This window comes from Berghia stephanieae, chromosome 1, assembly GCF_034508935.2.
Source record: "Berghia stephanieae isolate SIO BIC M18660-M18661 chromosome 1, UCSD_Bste_1.3, whole genome shotgun sequence".
In the NCBI taxonomy this organism is placed as follows: Eukaryota; Metazoa; Mollusca; class Gastropoda; order Nudibranchia; family Aeolidiidae; genus Berghia; species Berghia stephanieae.
Genome location: NC_088360.1, coordinates 85754419 through 85776195, shown reverse-complemented (window position 1 = coordinate 85776195; position 21777 = coordinate 85754419). Strand labels below are relative to the sequence as shown.

The 21777-nt window shown below is 35.7% G+C and overlaps 2 protein-coding genes across 5 annotated transcripts in view; both read right to left on the bottom strand.

Moving 5' to 3' along the window:
• The window catches only part of LOC144959914 (WD repeat and HMG-box DNA-binding protein 1-like), a 47542-nt gene that overhangs the window by 16541 nt on the left and 9224 nt on the right, over positions 1–21777 (bottom strand). For all 4 annotated transcript variants that reach the window (XM_078892780.1, XM_078892789.1, XM_078892765.1 and 1 more), the window contains exons 6-15: positions 20724–20769; positions 19935–20027; positions 19253–19359; positions 18751–18835; positions 17860–17901; positions 16902–17064; positions 16271–16425; positions 15765–15955; positions 14919–15000; positions 9180–9466 (exon numbers count right to left, since the gene is read on the bottom strand). In XM_078892780.1, the coding sequence (XP_078748906.1) occupies positions 9180–9466; positions 14919–15000; positions 15765–15955; positions 16271–16425; positions 16902–17064; positions 17860–17901; positions 18751–18835; positions 19253–19359; positions 19935–20027; positions 20724–20769 (1251 nt within the window). The remainder of the gene's footprint in view (positions 1–9179; positions 9467–14918; positions 15001–15764; positions 15956–16270; positions 16426–16901; positions 17065–17859; positions 17902–18750; positions 18836–19252; positions 19360–19934; positions 20028–20723; positions 20770–21777) is intronic.
• LOC144963493 (uncharacterized) lies at positions 12623–14442 on the bottom strand. The gene is made up of 2 exons (XM_078897571.1): positions 13903–14442; positions 12623–13458 (listed from the first exon to the last, which is right to left on the bottom strand). Exons 1-2 carry the CDS (start codon positions 14279–14281, stop codon positions 12623–12625), a joined length of 1215 nt encoding a protein of 404 aa, XP_078753697.1. The 5' UTR covers positions 14282–14442.

Here is a 21777-nt window from a genome sequence, read left to right as displayed (position 1 = left end):
TATATACAATAAAGCTTGATTTATCTATTTATAAATTATCAAAATTATACATGTTGGGCACAGCCGTTTATTACACTAGAAATCTTTCACTTTAGTTTACTACCGCCTCACCCCCAATGGGAACGACCCACCGTCGATGACGGGGAGACCACCGTGTGGTTACGTCATAACAGATGTCCAGAACGTGAAAACTGGCCTATATTTATCCCTGCAGGTAGAATGCACTGCTTGGATTTCATTGTCAGTCAGGCTATAGGACAGATTTCGTGAAATCGTTCATTTTTACACTGCAATTGCTGACCAGACACTTCTTCTATATTTTTCTATTTTATATGAATATAACGGCCACATTTTCATCTTTAAGACGCAATTATTTTCATTGCTATCAAGAAATGGTGAGTATACTTTATTCTCTCTTGAAAAATGTATATTTTTCTATTTAAAATTAACCTAAAAAATATTTTTAATTGTTTAAAAAATTCAAATTGATGTTATCTGAGTTTTGGTACCCTAACACATGGTAGTAAATATAAGAGTAATAATCTACTTTTAATATAGCATTTATTTCAATGATTTGTAATGACAGGTTTCTGCACAATGAATGTCTAAACACATCTTGTCTAATTCTTTGTTGGCTAACAAAATAGTCCCGTATTCAGACAAACTCCTGATACATAAGAACACGAGTCCAATTGTGATGATAATGTTATTGTTGTTGTTGTTTTATGGTGGTGATGATGATGATGATGATGATGATAGCGCAGTAATAGTAGTAATCATAGTAGTAGTAGTAGTAGTATTAGTAGTAGTAGTAGTACACACACACTCAGAGAGAGAGAGAGAGAGAGAGAGAGGGCGGGGGGGGGGGGAAGCGTGTGTGTGTGTGTGTGTGTGTGTGTGTATAAAACTCGTGTACGCACATTTTTAGCACGGAACGATTTTTATTGCTTGTTCAGTCAAGTTCTCATGATTTCTCTGTGAAAATTGAACTTTAAACCTATACTATAACTTTCACACCGATTTGCCATTCCGTCTTCACGATTCGCACCTTCCCTCGATATTCTTCTACATCGCCCGTTGGTACAGTCAACGGGCGTGAGAAAAGAGGGTAGATAGATATATTATAACATCAAAAAGCGATGTGATCAAAGGTGGCGGATCATTGTGTAACATCAAAAGCCCGGTGGACAGCGGCCGAACATTCGAGGGGATATGTGATTTGAGTGGGAGGGGCTTATTTGACTTTGCCGATGACCGACTGGTGGACGATTGAAATTATAATTGTCCTTTTTCAGCAGCCAATTGGAAATGGGTAATTGTAAACATCTGATTTGCGCTCCATGGATAGAAAGCAGTTTGGAGGTCATGGGATGAAATTGCTGGAGAGGTGGAGTAAATTTGAAATGAATTGAAAGTAATTTGGGGCGTTGTATGTCAAATAAGACTCTCGCAGACCGGTGATAAATCCTTTTTTTTTGGCCGCAAATGCTACTGTAAACTTCTTTCTCTATCTTATTTTTACTAAAAATATTTCAGAGTGGGTATATAGGCGGATTCCATTTTGAATAACGGGCATTTAGAACTATATTTTAAAGGAAAATTATTACGTTATTATTATTAGCAGGCATCTAGGCGATCACTATCGTATTATTACTAACAATCAATAATATTATTTTAACTCTTATAATTACAATTATTATTATTATTATTATTATTATTATCATCATCATCATCATCAATATCAATAATAACTAATGATTTTTTTCTTTACTCAGATGAATGGTCATACTGAAAACAAGCATTGTCTCAATGCAAATGGACTCTGCCTCTGTGAAAGGGCTCAAATGAGATATGTGGTCAAAAAACATTTCATGCAAACTGCTCCGGAATTAGGAAGTGAAGTTCCACCGGTGACAAAAAAGAAAACAGAACGTTGGTTAATTAGAAGCTGTTTCTGTGAAATGTAACAATCAGCTGTTCCTTACAATAATCGTGAGGTTTTACGTATGTTAATAAAAAGTATTGATATATAAAAATGTGTTAAGATCTGTTAAGTTTAAAGGAATACTTATAACATATCTTTACCTATGATTGTCAATTTATTTTAAAATAACAGTTCACTTTGATTATCTGATCATTAATCCTCCCCCCCCCCCCCTCCCATCTTTTTCAATGCGTTTATCACGATTTTTTATTGTCAAAAAATGGATATTATTTATTTATTACTATTATTATTATTACAGTGGTGATCGAGAGTAAGATAAATACACTGATATTATATGATTATTACTAGTATTAGTATTACATCGATATCACGTGTTTCAACTGATTCACAATGATCATTTCTGTTATCCACGATGCTTCGGTTGATCAATAAGCAGACCATTTTCAACAAATTTCCATTTTAAATAGTATTAGCTATCTGGTCGGCGTCCTTTTTTTGTCGCAGCACTGGAGAGAGAGAGAGAGAGAGAGAGAGAGAGAGAGAGAGAGAGAGAGAGAGCACTGCGTGGAATCAGCGCTATTTCAGTTGGAACTCCCAAGGGACCAATAACCCTCCCTGCTCGCTACCTGCATGAGGTCATTGGAGTTCAACTGGTATCAGGCAGTGCCGTGTCCAATGGGGGCAATTATGGATATTTATGGTCTTATAATATGTCTGTATAGCGGGAAAACAATAACAGACTCTTTCACTTTATTATTTTGATTTGAAAAATCAGTTGTCTTTCTAAACATCAGTGAAAATTTGACATTCTTGTGGTTAATAGTTTTCTTTGAATATCACAAATTGTTGATCTAATTTTAAGCGCTTGTAAATTATGGTGCACTTAAATAAAAAATTTGTTATTCAAAACTCAGCGGCAGTATCTCAAGAATTTTAATAAATATCAAAAGTACATATATGCATCTATGTTCCTGTGCAATATTATCATATTGGCAGTTGATTTTCTTGATTTATTCATAGTTTTGTAAGTTCTGTATATTGTTTTTACCAATTCCGTTCCTCTCAAACAGTTGTGTTGATCATAACAGTAAACTGATATGATTTATGTCTTTATGTGGTAAAATAACTCATAAAGATAATATTTTATTGACCAGTAAAGACTAAAAACCAATATTGTGTATGATGTCAATATCTCAATTTACTATCAATCTGCCTATAAAGTATGACTTCTTTACAAGAAAAAAATCAATCAGCCAACAAGGTTACTGGACATGCTACAAATATTGCAGTATCAATCATCAATTACAACTAACACTAAGCACTGGTACTGTTAAATTAAATGATTTGCTCAAACAGACGGACATAGTATGTGGACAAAAGAGGATTCAAATTACGAGGGCATATAGTTTATTCCAAGTAGTAACCTTTATCTCTTTATTGACCAACTATATTCAAAACGAACACACTGTCCACATAGGTTATATAGAATCATCTCCTTTCTTCCAAGAATACACATTTAGTCATTGTCTTATAAAGTCGTCTGATATACCATTGAACTCCAGTCAGTCAAATTTACAGATAAAACAATTGAATAACAACCAGAGTCAAATCAGTACAACACCACAGGCATACCACAGCAAGATCATTTAATTTTTGGGAAATCACTGCCATATATATCTGGACGCTTCAGTCTATAAAAAGTTAACACATTCACTTGTGCACAAAAGGAGAACTTGAACTTACATTATATTACTTATTCAACATGCAAGAATACCCTAAACATTGACACCTATATGACACTATAAAGTCGGCATTTCCTGAGACAACCACACAAAAGCAGTACCGTATACATCTTCAAACTATAATGCCCAACAGTCATAAAAAAATATAATTTTGACTTGAATCGTAAGGGACTTAAGTATAGAAAAAAGTTATCAAGCCATTAAAAAGTTGGCATTCAAATGTGCCCAAAACTCATAATATTTTTTAAAAAATAATATTAGTATATTTTCGTCTAATGGTTTATATTTTATTCCTAAACTGATATTTGGACATAATTCATGGCATGGAATACTATGAGAGAGAAAATGAGGATCTCACCAAGTCATGCCAAATAAGAAATTTACAATAAAAAATTCATATCTTTTAAGGTTTTACTGCCCGGACAACAAAACTTGGCATGTGTCAAGATCATCATTTTTACTTTATAATGATGCTTGTTTCAATCATTTTCTGACGCTGGGAATTAAATTATTGATATGCAAATTAAAACAAATGAATTTCATTGATAGCTCAAAAACCACTAAATTGACACCTCTCTTATGAGCAGCCTTAAGAGGATACATTATTATCAACCATGGCATATGATGAAAGAAACCCTTGCTTTGCTTGTGGTGAGGGAACAATTTTCATATTTGTGTTAGCAACTGAGCAATACCATGAAATATTGCAACAATTAATTACCATCAGCGGCATCACAGATTCCTACTGACCGCTACCTGTTCCACCCATGGGCTGACCCCTCTAATGGGGTCGGGTTGACCTAGCACTGAAATACCGCTCAGAGGGGAAAATGCCACGCAGTGAGAGAGAGAGAGAGAGAGAGAGAGAGAGTGTGTGTGTGTGTGTGTGTTTTGGTGTGTGTGTGTGTTGGTGTACATAAAACTAATTTATGCAACGTTTTACCACGAAACAATTTTCATTTTACCACCTCAGTTTAATCTCTCATCAGTTCTCTCTGACAATTGAACTTTGAACCTATAACTTTAAGACAGCTACGTCATTCCATCTTCATGATTCGCACCTCATCGCGATATTCTTTTATGTTGACTCGTGGTACAGTCAACGGGTTTGAGAGAAGATAGATATTGAGTGACATCATCAAAAGCGATGTGATCAAAGCTGGCGGATGGTTGTGTAACATCAAAGACCAGTGACTGGTCTACAAGGCCTAGCATATTCGTGGGTATGTGTGATTTGAGTAGGAGGAGCTTTCTTGACTTTGCTGATGACCGAGTGGTGGACAATTGAAATTAGAATTGTCCTTATTCAGCAGCCAATTGGAAATGGGCAATTGTAAAAAGCTGATTGGACGCTCATGGAAAGAAAGCAGTTTGAGGGACATGGAAGGAAATTGCCGGAGAGCGTGGAGTGGGGAGGAGTAAATTATATTGAATGAATTGATAGTAATTTGGGGCGTTTGGAAGTTAAATAAAACTCTCGGAAACAGGTGATGAGTCAATTCTTCGGTCGCAAATGATTCAGTAAAATTCTTTATTCTTTCTTTCTTTCTTTTTTTTTATTTCCTTTCTGTCAGAGTGGACATATAAAGGCGAATTCCAATTTTTTTTTAAACGGGCATTTAGAACGATATTTTAAAGAGAAATTATTGCGTTTACCAAAATTAGCAGGCGTTTAGGTGATAGCCACTATATTATTTTCATGAAAATGATCATTATCATCATCATCATCATCATTATTATTATTATTATTATTATTATTATTATTCAGAGATGCCAACTTTAAATTTGGCTCACAGGAGTTTCAGCCACCACTCGTAGGAATTTCAACGCCGAAAGAGGAATTTCCGCTCACAAAAAAAAAAAGGAATTGGAACGATATTTGGCATTGTGCTTACATATTGTATAGTTCTAAATAGATAACTGATTAGAATTACAGTGTATATTATGATACATAAACACATTGCAAATTACAATCCCAAAGTTCCCTTATTTCAAATGAAGTAAAGCGCCAAAACCTAACGGTAGAGATTGTAGTACTGGTGGTAGTGAGGATGATGTGGTGTTGGTGGTTGTAGTAATAGTGGTAGAGATGATGAAGATGTGATAGTGGCTGATGTTGTAGTTGTAGTGGTAGTGATGATGATATGGTGGTGGTGGTGGTGGTTGAGGTAGTAGTTGTAGTGATGATGATATGGTGGTGGTGGTTGAAGTAGTAGTTGTAGTGATGATGATGTTGTGGTGGTATAGTGGTTGTAGTAGTTGTGGTCGTGATGATAATGATGTGTTGGTGGTTGTAGTAGTGGTGGTAATGTTGTTGATGTGGTGGTGGTGGTGGTGGTGGTTGTAGTACACATGGTAGTGATGATGATGTGGTAGTGGTGGTTGTAGTAGTAATGGTAATTATGATGTGGGTTGTATTAGTAGTCGTGGTAGTGATGATAATGTGGTGGTGGTGGTTGTAGTAGTACTGGTCGTGATGATGATGTGGTGCTGGTGGTTGTAGTAGTAGTGGTAGTGATGATGATATTGTAGTGGTTGTTGTTGTAGTAGTGGTGGTAGTGATGAAGATGAGGTGATGGTAGTAGTTGTAGTAGTATTGGTAGTGATGATGATGTGGTGGTGGTTGTTGTAGTGGTGGTAGTGATGATGATGTGGTGGTGGTTGTAGTAGTATTAGTGGTAGTGATGATGATGTTGTGGTGGTGGTTGTAGTAGTATTAGTGGTAGTGATGATGTGGTGGTTGGGTGGTTGTAGTAGTAGTGGTAGTGATGATGTGGTTGTGGTGGTTGTAGTAGTAGTGGTAGTGATGATGTGGTGGTGGTTGTAGTAGTAGTGGTAGTGATGATGTGGTTGTGGTGGTTGTAGTAGTGGTAGTGATGATGTGGTGTGGTGGGTGGTTGTAGTAGTAGTGGTAGTGATGATGTGGTTGTGGTGGTTGTAGTAGTAATGGTAGTGATGATGTTGTAGTGGTGGTTGTAGTACTAGTGGTAGTGATGATAATGTGGTGTGGTGGTTGTAGTAGTACTGGTCGTGATGATGATGTGGTGCTGGTGGTTGTAGTAGTAGTGGTAGTGATGATGATATTGTAGTGGTTGTTGTTGTAGTATAGTAGTAGCATTAGCAGTAGTAGTAGTAGTAGTGATGATGATGATGATGATGATGTGGTGGTTGTAGTTGTAGTAATGAAGATGAGGTGATGGTAGTAGTTGTAGTAGTATTGGTAGTGATGATGATGTGGTGGTGGTTGTTGTAGTGGTGGTAGTGATGATGATGTGGTGGTGGTTGTAGTAGTATTAGTGGTAGTGATGATGATGTTGTGGTGGTGGTTGTAGTAGTATTAGTGGTAGTGATGATGTGGTGGTGGTGGTGTTGTAGTAGTAGTGGTAGTGATGATGTGGTTGTGGTGGTTGTAGTAGTAGTGGTAGTGATGATGTGGTGGTGGTTGTAGTAGTAGTGGTAGTGATGATGTGGTTGTGGTGGTTGTAGTAGTAGTGGTAGTGATGATGTGGTGGTGGTGGTGGTTGTAGTAGTAGTGGTAGTGATGGTTGTAGTAGTAATGGTAGTGATGATGTTGTAGTGGTGGTTGTAGTAGTAGTGGTAGTGATGATAATTTTGGTGGTGGTTGTAGTAGTACTGGTCGTGATGATGATGTGGTGCTGGTGGTTGTAGTAGTAGTGGTAGTGATGATGATATTGTAGTGGTTGTTGTTGTAGTATAGTAGTAGCATTAGCAGTTTGTAGTAGTAGTGAGTGATGATGATGATGATGATGTGGTGGTTGTAGTAGCAGCGGTAGTGATGATGATGATGTGTGGTGGTGGTTGTAGTTGTAGTAATGAAGATGAGGTGATGGTAGTAGTTGTAGTAGTATTGGTAGTGATGATGATGTGGCGGTGATGGTGGTTGTAGTAGTGGTGGTAGTGATGATGATGTGTGGTGGTTGTAGTAGTGGTGGTAGTGATGATGATGTGGTGGTGGTTGTAGTTGTGGTGGTAGTGATGATGATGTGGTGGTGGTTGTAGTAGTAGTATTAGTGGTAGTGATGATGATGTAGTGGTGGTTGTAGTAGTGGTGGTAGTGATGATGATGTGGTGGTGGTTGTAGTAGTATTAGTGATGATGTGGTGGTGGTGGTTGTGTAGTATAGTGGTGTAGTGATGATGATGTGGTGGTGGTTGTAGTAGTGGTGGTAGTGATGATATGTGGTGGGGTGTAGTAGTGGGTGTGATGAGATGTGGTGGTGTTGTAGTAGTGGTGGTAGTGATGATGTGTGGTGGTGGTTGTAGTAGTATTAGTGGTAGTGATGATGATGTTGTGGTGGTGGTTGTAGTAGTTAGTGGTAGTGATGATGTGGTGGTGGTGGTGGTTGTAGTAGTAGTGGTAGTGATGATGTGGTGGTGGTTGTTGTAGTATAGTGGTAGTGATGATTGGGTGGTGTAGTAGTGGGTATGTGATGTGAGTGTGGTTGTAGTAGTGGTAGTGATGATGATGTGGTGGTGGTTGCAGTAGTAGTGGTGGTGATGATGGTTGTAATACTAGTGGTAATGATGATGATGTGGTGGATGGAAGGGAGGGGGGTATCCTTGGAACAAATTGACCTCACCGGAATTTGACGGAAGTTGCCCGGAGCCCGGAATTTTTTGCTCCAGACCGGAGTTTTTTCCGGTGAAACCGGAGTTTTGGCATCACTGTATTATTATTATTATTGTTATTATTATTATTATTATTATTATTATTATTATTATTATATTATTATCATTATTATTATTATTATTATTATTATTATAGTTTAGATCTATACAAACGTCAAAGGAATGCATATAACATATCTTTTCCTAAGAATTGTCAATTGCCATTACTAAAACCAGTTCGTTTTGATCATTTGATCAACAAACCCCTACAATTCGGTGATTACGCATTTTTTTTATTGCTGTCAAAAAAGGATATGACTGTACAGGTGAGCGGATATCTCAACAATGCTCCATTACAAAACGACTTTGATTATATATTTCTACTCTGTGAATATTGATAATTATTGCAGTATTTCTCATTTATTTGTATAAACTCAGATAACTATGTAATGTTTGATTATATCGTTTGAAGTAATTAAAATTTCTGACCCATTTTTATGGTTATTTCCTATAAAATCTAATCCCAAATGATCTACTAAAATTATATCAAATAAAAGTATGTAAATCACTAGTTATGACTCTAAAATATCTTATTGCAACATCTAATAGCATCTTTACTACGCCACTTTGAACTTGAGAAAAAAATCATCAAAATAGGAAAAATTGCTCAGTCTCCCTTTCGGCACAGGCCGTGACTCGCCATCTGTTATGAACTAGCGTCCGGCAAAATTTACCTGTCGAACTAAAGTGAAAGCAGTAAACGGCTGTGTGGGACAATGAACATTTTAAACTCTAGGACTTAACACTGCAAGCGAAAAGAAAACATTTTTGTGTTCCTATGAGAATAGAATAACATATAATCACCCCAGCCAAGATAGTTTTGACTTTGGAGACAGTGGCAATGTGTCATCTTTAACCAACAAAGACTTCCTGCGACCTCTGACCTTGGTTACGGTGACCCCTAAACACTGGTCACCTGGAATGCCCATGGCTTTATGGTAGACCATCATCAGGGTGTTAGTACTGGATCCAAGGGCCACAATGTTACCTGGTACAGAGAAAACCTGACATTGCATTCCACTGATAGTAAAGATTCTAATGTACCGACAATCTGTAGCCACAGCAAGCCAGTGATCAGTAATTGTAACAACCTGCAAAAGAGGAAGGTGAACTCATAAATGATGGGTTACATAAAACCTTTTATAATCTTATTCAATTTGGTCTAAAAGTAAGAAAAAAAGATTAAATACTGTCAGGAGAAGGTTGCCTGGGGTCGGATTTTTTCTTCTTTATTAGTACTCCGTAACCCGGAAATTCTTGTGTCGATCTGAACACACATTTTAGGACTTATTTTTAAAGTCATTAAAGGTCCAGCATATCCACAAACACCAAGCTTAAAATATTTAACACAAATGTTAAAGCAGTCCTGCTCTATGGGTCAGAGACTTGGCGAACAACCTTGACCACATCAGCCAAGATACAAACTTTTGTCAATCGCTGTCTTCGACAAATACTCAGGTTGAAATGGTTTGACAAAGTGCAAAATGCTGACCTTTGGACAAGAACAAATGGATGCCCAGGTCAGACGCAGAAAGTGGCGATGGGTTGGCCATACCCTGCGGAAAGAGCCCTGTAATACAACCAAGCAGGCTCTCGAATGGAACCCACAGGGCAAGAGGAAACGGGGTCGTCCAATACAGACTTGGAGGAGAAGCCTTCACCAAGATTTGAACTTCTCCAATCTTACCTGGAGTGAGGCAAAGGTCCGTGCCAAGGACAGAAGAAGATGGAAGAGTGCTGTTGAGGCCCTATGCTCTGCCAGGAGCCAAGAGGCATAAGTCAAGTAAGTTTAAACTCATTACAATAATGAGGATTTATGACTATAATCTGAACACCACATTGACCGACACCGTCTGTCCGCCTACTCTAGTTCAATGCAATTGACAAACAATTGAATTATAATCAAATTTAAAACGCTTCGTCACATCCAATTAAGGTCAGGTAGGTTAGGTAACTTATTTGTCTATCCTGTCCAGTCATTGACAGACAGCCCCTCTTCCTAAATCAAGTATGTGTGTGCAATAATAAACAGGTGTCAATCATGTGTGACTGGTCAGTTTATACAATCCGATGGATACAAATCCAAGCCTCTTGAACTTGCTCAATGACATAAAAATCAAGTAAAATATTTGATGGTCTTACTTTTTAATCATCCCTATAAATAATGAATCAATCTTCATCTTTTCACTTGACTTAACCGCTCATAAAGAATAAACACTGTATTGAAATATCACTACAACTTCAACATGTCAGCACCTTCAGTAAAGAGAAGAAGACTCAAGATGCCACCAAAACAATTAGGCAGCATTGACATTACTATTGAAGTCTAAGCTGACATGACCGATGAACATATCATCGACATCACTACTGAATGAAGACAATGAAGACGATGACAGCGACAAAGAAACACCTAACATCAACAAAAACCTTGTGAAAGAAATCATCCTTTACAAAAATTGAATTAGTAATCAAGCTCCACGAAAATAATCAAAACAACCCCCACCCCCTCAATTATTAAAAATATATTAATAAAAACGATTCTAATAAATCACACATTGGCCAATTATAAAAGTGGTTTAGTCCTATTGTTGTCTACTGCAATTATAGGCTTAGATTACTTAGGTCTGAGGTCAAAACTATCTATGTGGCATATTATGTCCACTTAAGGTTCCACTATCTCGATGTCTCTATAATCTGGACAAAACACTGGGAACGGAGATGTTTGGACTATGGAGAGGTGATTGTATAAACTTTTTTATAACTAAAAATAGCAAAATTTAAATCCTGATTAATCAGCTTGATATTCTTAGAAAAAAAAATCATAAATAAATATGTATATAATGTTGTGGATTCAAATAGTACATATTCTAAAAAAAACAAACCAAGTAGGAACATATTCAGGCCTGTAAATGCACAATTTGCGAAAAGGCTGAAAAATGTCAGCCATATGTTCGCATGACCCCCCCCCCCCCCAAAAAAAAACAAAAAAAAACAACAACAAAACGTAACATAAAATCCTGCTGATTTATATAAAATGGATGTATTGATTAGATAATAAGTTCATAACGAATATCTAAATCTACTTACAATTTGATGACACAATACTGACACAGGGAGTTGGGGAATAACATGCACACCATATCTATGACTTCTTTGATGTGGGCTCAGCTAGGGCATCACCCTTCCTCTTTAAAGTCTCTCTCTGTCTGGAGGCAGCTGTCTGCATGTGGAATGCCAGGGAAGGATCTACTGGTGAAAAGGCAGGGTCAGGACGCTTGTAGAGTTGAAGAGAGGTTTTGGAGCAAGTCATGAGCTGATATTTTATAAACTGAATGGCCTCATAAGTTGGAGTGACCATTGAGGAGGAATTTTCTCTGATAATGGTATTCATCATGCTGAATGACTGCTCCACTCTTGGTCCTGTGAAAATTGACAGGCAGGCTGACATGATCTTTTGAACATCAGGATATTTTTTCAGCCTAAACACATTGGCCCACCACACATCCAATTCACAGTCACTGGGAGTGATATCCAGATCTGACTGTAAATTTATAATCTCTTGGTTGAAATTCGGGGCATGTATGGTGGGGAAATGGTCAGGTAATTTCTGTAGGATGCTGCAGGTTTCTGTTTGACCAAATGCCCGTGGATCCAACAGTGATAATAGTCGAAGTAATGGATTGCTGAGTGGTAGTTTATTTTGCATGTACAACGCAACTTTCTTGTATGTAATTAAAATATTCTGCTTCCAAGAGTCGCATCAGAAGATGGCATGCGTGAAAGTACATTCTTGCATTGGCCAACAAAAATCAAATCAAGAGGTAAAAAAATATCATTTCTTGTCAAATCCAACTGAGATAGTCTCCTTCCTGACTCTCTAATAAATTCTGGCTTGACAAAGTATTTCAAAAATGTTGAAAATATCTCTACTTGTTTGTCGTACAGTAGGTGAATGGTAGGAACTTTTTGTTCCAAAGATAAAATAACACTCTTAAACAAAGGAAAAATTGACAGTACAATATACTTTAGAAACAGTGTCTTGTCCTGGTCAACAAACAGCTTGTGACAAATACGAAGCTTCCTTGCTTTTCCTGCTTGCGTTAAATTTTTACTTTTTAATTTTCTTAATACACTGAAAATTTTCTGCCTATCAGCTGAGCTAACTTTCATCTCAGTGAAAATTGAAACAATAAAATCTTTATAAATGTCCTTGTCGTCTTTCGACAGCCAAGAATAATAAAAAACAGTCAGAAATTGTTCCATCTTGTCCAGCCTTTCTGCACAATCAAATAAAGACATCCAGCGATGACCAGCTCTCTCCTTTGGAACAAGGCCTTTGACATTGAATATTTTACATAAAGAAAAAATTCCTCCCTCAAATCAGGGCTTGATGAAAAGTCATAAAATAAATCATCCAATAATTTAGTCAAATGGTTTCCTTCATCGATGGAAGATGAAAATAATTTTGAAATATTGTGAAGGTGGTGACAAACATCTCCATCAATATCTAAAAGATGAGGTGCATAGGAATCCTTCATTCTTTTAAAAAAGCCACTGTTACATCCTCTCATATATGCTGCACTGTCTGACAAGATAGACATCAAGTTGAAAAACGGAATTTTGTCCTCAAGCAAACTCTGGGTTACTGTGTTGAAGACTGTCTCAGCGTTTACAACTTTCATCTCCTTTGACATGTACAGATGCGTTACACTTCTTTCCAATGCCTCATCAAAAAAACAAACTAAAACATTCAAAACTCTTTTCTTGCCGTGCTTGGTAGTGCTCTCATCAAGATTCATACTAAAGGGGCAACTCTGAAGCTTCTTGACAAGACGTTTTTTCTCCAACTCATGCAACCCATACTTCATTTTGTAAGTGGCAGTCTGACGCTCCATTGATAGAGAATGCAATGCCTTATGGTCCTGGGAAAGAGTTTGAGCAAACTCAATCAAATGAGGTGCAGTAGACAAAGGCAGGGAATGCTCAGCGATGAAAGAACAGACCATGGCCTCTTGGTTGGAAATCCTGTCCTTCATGCTTGGGGGCTTTGGAAGTTGAATTTCTTGAACAGATTGTGCAGCTACTGTCAATGAAAACAAAGTTTTCAAAAAGACATTAGATTTGTCACTAGAAAGAAAGTGCGCAGTTATAATATTAAATGAAAACTTACTATTGGAATCTCTCTCTCTCTCTCTCTCACACACACACACACACACAGAGTGGGACCCCAGATAAAAAACAACCCCCCTTCCAAAAAAAAAATGAAGGATAAGGCAAGCAACAACCATTTAAAAATTCATATGAGAGGGTTGCGGATGACATTTCATCAATATTTACTGTTTTTCTTGCCAGTCTCAAGTTGAAAACTACTCACTATTAATCTCACTAGAAAATATCTGAACACTCAAGATTGTGTTGGTTAGAAGTATTTGTTTACATTTTCACTGCCACAAACGCGACCATTTAATACATTGAAACTGAAAATTGTTTTGCTTTGTTTTTAAAAGGAATGGTATGAAATACTCACATGACTCTGGTACATTTGGTGCAGCACCATATGGTCGACTCGGTCCTGGTTGAGCAACTGCAGCTCCTCCATCCAGTCTACTGAACGTCTGAAACACAGCTGGAAGGGTCTGGTTTCCTTTCATTTCATCAAAGACAAGCTTGTGATACGAAGATTGGGCATGGCGAGTAAGGTATGCTTTGCCTCTACCACCGTAACTCAGACGCCGTTTACAAATTAAACAATAACAAAGTCCAGCTTCAGGAATTTTTCTTATGTAATCCGAAAGAAAATTCCCTTGCAAATCCTTCTCTTCAAGCCACGACCACTTCAAACGGTTTCGCACAGACGCGTCGATTGCCTTAATATCGGCATTGCGGTCGACGAAAGTCTCAGGCATTTTAATGAATAAAGATCGTATCAATGTATAAACACTTGAAAATTGTAAGATAATAGAACGATATAGTTGTGAGCTTACTCCTTTAGAATGAAATTCTGATCATCAAAGATGGATAAAGTCAAAAACTGGGCAGGATTACTTGGAAATGTTTGTAAACAAAGTTTTACCGGAATCGCAACTCTCACTTTCACACCGTCCCATGATTCAACCTTGGCCGAGTCGGGTTATGGCCTGGTGAGGTCACAGTGGCTGAAATCCCAGCGAAATCAGCCACTCTATAACTATAATAAAATATTCGCTGATTTCAGACCAGTAGATCAGCTTCCGTGGTTCAGCACGAGATCACGAACGGTAAAATCCAGGGAACGAAATTAACTTATTTTCGGGTTTTCCCGATATGACGTATGGCAATATATTATAATATAGAACAATAGAGAGAAAATAAAACGAAATAAGATGAGAACTAAACGGGGGTGGGGATTCGTTTGTTTTGCGTTCAAAATAACAAAAATAGGTATCAAGGCTGAGATTAAAAGTCTGTTTCTGGAAAATCATGCAAAAGTCTGAAATCAGCCAAATGGCTGAGAATTTACAGGCCTGCATATTGATTGAAAGGATTAACAGGAAAGCTTCCAACCTGTATGTTTTCTCCTTCAGGCATATTCACAAACCATTCTTTATCACTATCCCAGGAGCCAAAGTGCATACAAAAAAGTTTGCTGAAAAAAAATTTAATATGGACAGAGTAAGGAAAGATAAAAAATATCACAATGGCAATATGAGTTCATTAATGTAATGGAATATTTTTGCACATTTTTATTCTTGTATAATTTTTTTAAGGGGCCGAATGAAGGCAGGCTTTTTAAAAAAATGAGCATGTAAGTTGAAAACTGAAACTTTCAATAACCAACACTAAAATATGAAAATTTTCATTCATGATGTAACACCAGTCACTATTTACATATAATCTAACATTGTTTATTTCTCTTTGATAATATTTGTAAGAAATTATATAGTCCAATTTATAAGTTGTGTAGATACAGCTAAATGGATTAAATAGGTATATGATAATTTTTTTAAATCAAAGAAACAAAAATAATCAATAAATTTATGTGCTCTAAAAAGCAAAGAAAACATACACTATGCTAAGCGTTAACCAATAAAAAAGGTCATATTCGATGCAAACCTTAAAATTCTAAGGCTTTTAGTGTACCAGGGGCATTTAGCCTTCATACCCATTCTTCTACAGATTACTGGTCTGTTTACGGGGCATCAGATGCAAACCTCTGTATATTTAATAACCTTGATAATAGGACAGATAAAGAAAAAACTATCTCCCAGCCAGAGGAGCATGTTATTCAAGTGGTCCCCATCGAGAGAGAGAGAGAGAGAGAGAGAGAGAGAGAGAGAGAAAGAGAGAGAGAGAGAGAGAGAGAGAGAGAGAGAGAGAGAGAGAGAGAGAGAGAGAGAAGATAATGTTTACCTAGGTACTTCTTCATCACCCCTTGAGGCTAAAACCAAGGCTTGTGATGACAAATCAGCCATGATATAATCAGAGTTGTTATCAATGTGTAGGGAGTGGTGAGTGGCAGCATTATGAAATTCCACATCAATGGAGTTCTCATTGTCTTCATCAGAAACATTTTGACGCACAATACCAATGGTATTCCACATCTGTAGACAAAATTTGTTAAAAGTAGTAAGCCCATATTAAGAAAATATTGCCCTCTGAAAATTTTCGATGCGTAGTCAGATTCATTTAAAACTGGAAAAAACAAAAACCCATAAAATAAAAACAACAACAAACAAACTAAAATGGAACAAATTCAATTTTTAAACCATATGTGGTGATGATCGTTCCGTTCAATGAAAATCAAAATTAATTATATAAAAATGTGTATACTCTTTCAGTTGAGAACAGAAATGTTATAATGTGATGACTTTTTCCATTCAATTTAATAATTGTAGCAAAACCCTTCATAAGCATACCATAAACCTGCTGGAGAGATGTTCAGGAGTAGAGCCAGGCTGAAATGGTGACTGCATTGGAGTGGGCTTGAAAACATCCACTGGAATGGCTGGGTGGGGAGGTAAACTGACTTCTGAAGGTGGTGGCTGGTCCATCTTGCCACTGGCAACCGAACCTACAATTCACAATGGGATAATACTGTGCAATCTGTTTTAAATCAACATCTTGTGACTATAAAAATTATGTGACTTTAAGTGAGGTTAGCATCATCCGAATTTAAGGGAAATGTGTATGGTATCAAATATTGGTGGGCATGCAATTAATTGTGAAACCTATTGATAAGGTTAATTCATATGACCTTTTCTTCTATTCAAAAAACATTTGTAATAAATGAGAATTTGGAGCAAAATATGTATTTGAATAACAGCAATGAAATATAAATCTCGACATATTAAATATACAAGTAAATTTAGACCTATTAAATATGCAATTTGTAACTTGGCAACACTAAAGTGGGAACTCCAAAGATAATCTTTTATCTCACAGGTCGGCACTGCCAAGTTCAAATTTATTTTTAACTTTTTTTTCCTTCACAACATAAACCATCTAAAATGTCTGGTAAGCTTTGAAATATAATGATTGATCATTTACCAGCATCATCATCTTCAAGATTATAACTACGTTTTATCGTTCCAATATCAATACTATTTTCATCATCAATGTCAAGGCCATCCCCATCCATCACAAATGGGTCAAGGACATCTTTATCAATATCATCAAACATTCCATCTGCAGAAGATGTAGGATCATTGCTCTGCAAAAAATAAAAGCGTATTTCTCTTTCAGGTCATAAAATAAAACAAAAATTTAACATTTAAATTGCACATTTTGACAGATTTACGATGCAATATTTTTTTTTCTCAGTGGGAATTGGTATCTTTTCTAGGAGCATTGAAGGCTTTTTCTGATCCCCTTGTCCCAACAGCAGTAATTGAATAATTGGGTCTGTTAGATCTGGTGGAAAGTACTTTGCAATAAATTACCATACTATTAGGATGGCAAGCAATTGCTAGTCTGCTGAATGCTACAAAAAGAAAACTCCAGCTCCATGGCTCCGAATGAGCCCCAAACAATATCCCTCTGCCTTTGGCAAGATACTCATTCACCCTGAGTCAATTGAGGCAATGTATTTAAAGTGCCTTTCACAAAGATTAGGGTCAGAGTTTTGCAATCATCATCACCTCTCATCCAGTCATTGACTATGTTCAATATTGCTTGATTTTGTTACAAGACGAGATACTGTACCATTGAGTCAACAACGCCACATATAACATGTGGCATGCATCCATTAGGCAATTAGTGTGTCAAAATGTATGTGAAAAAGAACTAATCAAATCAATATATTCAATTTATAAAGTTTTTCAAAATAAAACCTTATTCTGTTTTATCTTTTCATTTTAAAGTTAGGAATGTTACCGATATGGTTTAAATAAATTTATCTGACAAAGCAATCCAAACTAAGAGATTAAATCTAAAGCAAAGTTTTTGGCGTTTCTAAAAAATTTGTAATGTAGAAACTCTCATCAATTCTTGACAGAATAAATCATACCTTTGGTACAGTTTTCAAATCTTCCAGAAACCCAAGCTGTCCCTGGAAAAAGAAGATAATGACCATAAAAACATTTTCCTTAATGTTGTGGTTGTGTTGGTTTTTTTTTAAAGGGTGCCTCTCACAAATAATATTAGTTTTATGATATTCAAACTGTTCTTCAATTAAAATCTAAAACATGACTTTTAAATATCCAGGATTAAAAGCAATAATAAAAAAAAATCATACTTCAAATCCACAAATTCACTTTGCTTCTTTTATCTACTTAATACCCCAGCCAGTCATGTAGACCCATGTCAATATTAACATTCCATACTAGTAATAGTTGTCTGTTAAACATATACCCGTTAAGAATTAACTACATCTAATTATATCTCATTTGACATTTATCGTATAAAAGCAATATACAGATTGATTGGAAAGGTTGAAAACAAGATGACTGTGAATCAGAGAAACAAAGAAAAAAGAGTTCATTGCAGAAGCTCAGAAAAATTGCAGTTGTTTTAATTGTAATGGCAGAATCAATAATAATATTAACTTGATACATTTGTTATCAGGAGTACTGGTGACACCATTAGGACATATGAGCGACAGGAAAGGATGAAACATTAAAAAAACATAGAGATTAGTACATAAGAAAAAGTACAATTAAGGTTTAAAGGGGCTGGTCAATTCAGAAAACAAAACAAAAACAATCTACACACGTCTTGTCTGGTAGAAGTAAAAGATCCAATATGACAGAGGCAGAGGATCCTTCCAGAGAGGATGACGCTCAAATTGCTCATTAGAATCAACAAAAGTGATAGTGTTGGTGGTAGAAATCAGGACAAATATAAAAAAATAATATCAAGCAATTGAAATATAATTATAATGCAATCAATAGGAACACACCATTTTGTCACAAAATGCAAGCTGACTTGGATCTTTTGGATTCCACGCAATAGATGTAATTGATTGTTGTTGTGGGTGTGCTTGTCTGCAAGGAAATTAAAACACTAAACTTAACACACACACACATGAGGTAAAAATTATTTTTCCTTACAATATTATTTTAAAAAACAGTATTGACTGCAAAAAGAATATTTGAAAGAACTTGAAGGTAAACAACATTCTTGGGTATTGTACCCTTTTTTTTTTTTAAAGGACTGCAAATAAAAATAATTTTTTTTTTCTCAACTATATAACAGTAATGTTCTGTAGCTTTTTATATATTGTTGTCTTTTGTTTTTTTTTTCATTTACAAAAGCTAAAAAATGTCCAATAAAATTTGTAAAAATGAGTAGGGGGGTAATCATAAAACAACTGGTTTAACACATACCTAATCTTACTGCAATAATTAATATATGATTATAGTCAAATCATTTGATCACTCAAATCTGATAACTTTACAAACCTGTCAACAAGTGACCTATTTTGCCAATCAAAAATTCCAATGAATCCATTCACACAGCCAACAGCCAAATGCTTGCCGTCCTCCGACAAAGCCATCACATTTATTGACTGTAAACAATTTTAAAAAGCAACTAAAATCACCTGAGAACAAACTCTGATTCCAAGGATATTCAGCTCCTTTCTCATTCTTTTTTTTATACATTAATCTTCCTTAACTCCAAACTTATGATTTATGATAGAAACTATTTACTACAGCCGTGTTTTTTAACAACAGATTACAGAAATCTTGTTTTCTCAAGCAATATGTGGTGTAAAGAGAAGAAGCATCATTGTATAGGCAATGGGATCAGCATAATAATTTTTAAACAAATTACGTGAACTAAACGTGTAAAACCTTTTTTAGTGCTTGATAAACTTAAATTTTAGGTTGTAAACAACCATTGCATTTCATTTTCTTTCTTTCAGAACACCCCAATAGAAGTTACTTATCTGTTGCTTGTATGTATTCAATCTTAATAATGAAGTTGAGGAGTTATTTTCTTTGATAAATGAAATGCTTTTGAATTTAAAAATGTACAAAGAATGAAGCACAGTCATAAATTCAATTTTCATATTCAAGAATTAAACAATGCAGGATTTTTTAGAACAATAAATGTTACTGAAATACACAAAAAGATACTGACATCAGAAATGTAGGGATGTTCAATGGTTTGTGTCACGGCCCAAGAAGATCGAAGAAGGCACTGAATTGTTTTTTCCACAGGAACAAGCAGAAACTGTAAAGAAAATTTGTGGAATTAAAATTCAAAACATTTATATTATGAAATCTTGAATACAGGGCAACTTCCAAAAATTCAAAGCAAAATTTACATCCCAAGAAATTTAAATAGTTCAGTAGCAAAATGTTCCTCTGTAACCAAAAGTGTAATGCTCACATACCAATTTATGTCCTCTGTGTTGATATTTATCAGAAGAGAAGTGACTGAAAAGTTATATAAAATCCAAATGCAGTCTTGCAAATTCAATAGCTTTTCTAATCTTTATATAAAAACTTCTTTCTTTTTAGAAAAAAAAAAAAAAAAGGTAAAGCAACAACCAAGGAAAAAAAGACATGTCTAACAAGAATAAGAGCGTGATTTATAAAAAAAATTTATGAATAAAAAATTATCCCTAGTGTTATATATATTCAGAAAAAAAGGGGGGAGGGGGGTGAAAGCTATTTAGTTTATATGCCCAAATTAAACTAAAAGGATGGTGGTTTTATGGTTTAGGCTACATGTAGTCCGAATAGGTTGAACAGGTGGGGGAACGGGATGTTTAATTTTGGGATATGATGCCCAATAAGGTCACAGTTAGTGTGGACATTTATATCATCCCAACAACCAAAATGTGATATCAACATGCGATTTTGTTGAAGACCTTGGAATAAGAGGTAAAGTTACATCCAACCCCCTCAAAAAAAAATATATTACCTCCCCATCTTGAGACCAACACATTCTGCATAAAGATTTAGCTTGGCTGGAAAGAAATTAAGGAAAATAACTTTGTTAAAATGCAACATGCTGTATCATGATATGCAGTATATTTTCTTTTTCTTCACACGTATGAAGTTCCAAAGATTATATTTACTGAGATTTAGAATGATATAAATTTAAAATATTATCAGATTTTAAATTGAGGTAAGTTGATACTTGAAAATTGTTCTTTCATAAGTAAAATATTAAATTATCTCTTAAATAATCTACTTATTTAAAGGTATTAGTATTCTATCAGTTTTTGATTCAAATGACAAGCAATCATATCGCACCACTTTTCGATTTAGAATATTAAATGACCTTTAATTATCTTTTTCACACAAAGTAATTTCGGCTGAACTGTTTATTTTTAGATTTAGGGGCTTTTAGAGCAGATGATAGAATAGCCAAAAAGGTTTAGGTCTGGCTAAAGCACCAAAGAAAAGCCGAAGACAAAGAAAGACGAGTTAAACAGAAATCAGAGCTAGATACAAGAGCAAAATACCCTTGTAGCCAGTTTGATATCATATAAAAGTTCCTCATTGACACTGCTACAGGATCTCTGTTCAGATGGTTACAAAATGATTATTATAGTAAAATCCTGACAATGACATAATCAATGATGGAGAGAAAAAATACAGTGTCAAATAAATAAATAATTCCATCCAACTGCTCTCTCAGCAAAAGACTCTTTAAAGAGGTCAGGCAAAATCAAATGTCCCATTCCAAAAAAAAAGCCACAAAGCCACAAAGAAAAGACAAGTGATTTAGGTTTTTCCCACCCTGAGGGAATTTTACATGCATTACATTGACTGAACTCCAACAAATGAAACACTACATAAGACGAATACATTAACAGAAAAGCTTTCCACCATTAACATTTTTAAAACTGCATATTATTGCTGAATTGAAAAAAATGTGAATCCATGCAAAATCTCAATTGTTTGTAAATCGCTACCTTGGGTCAATATGTCGCAAGAGAAATCAGGACTTTAAAAAATCAGTCTATGTA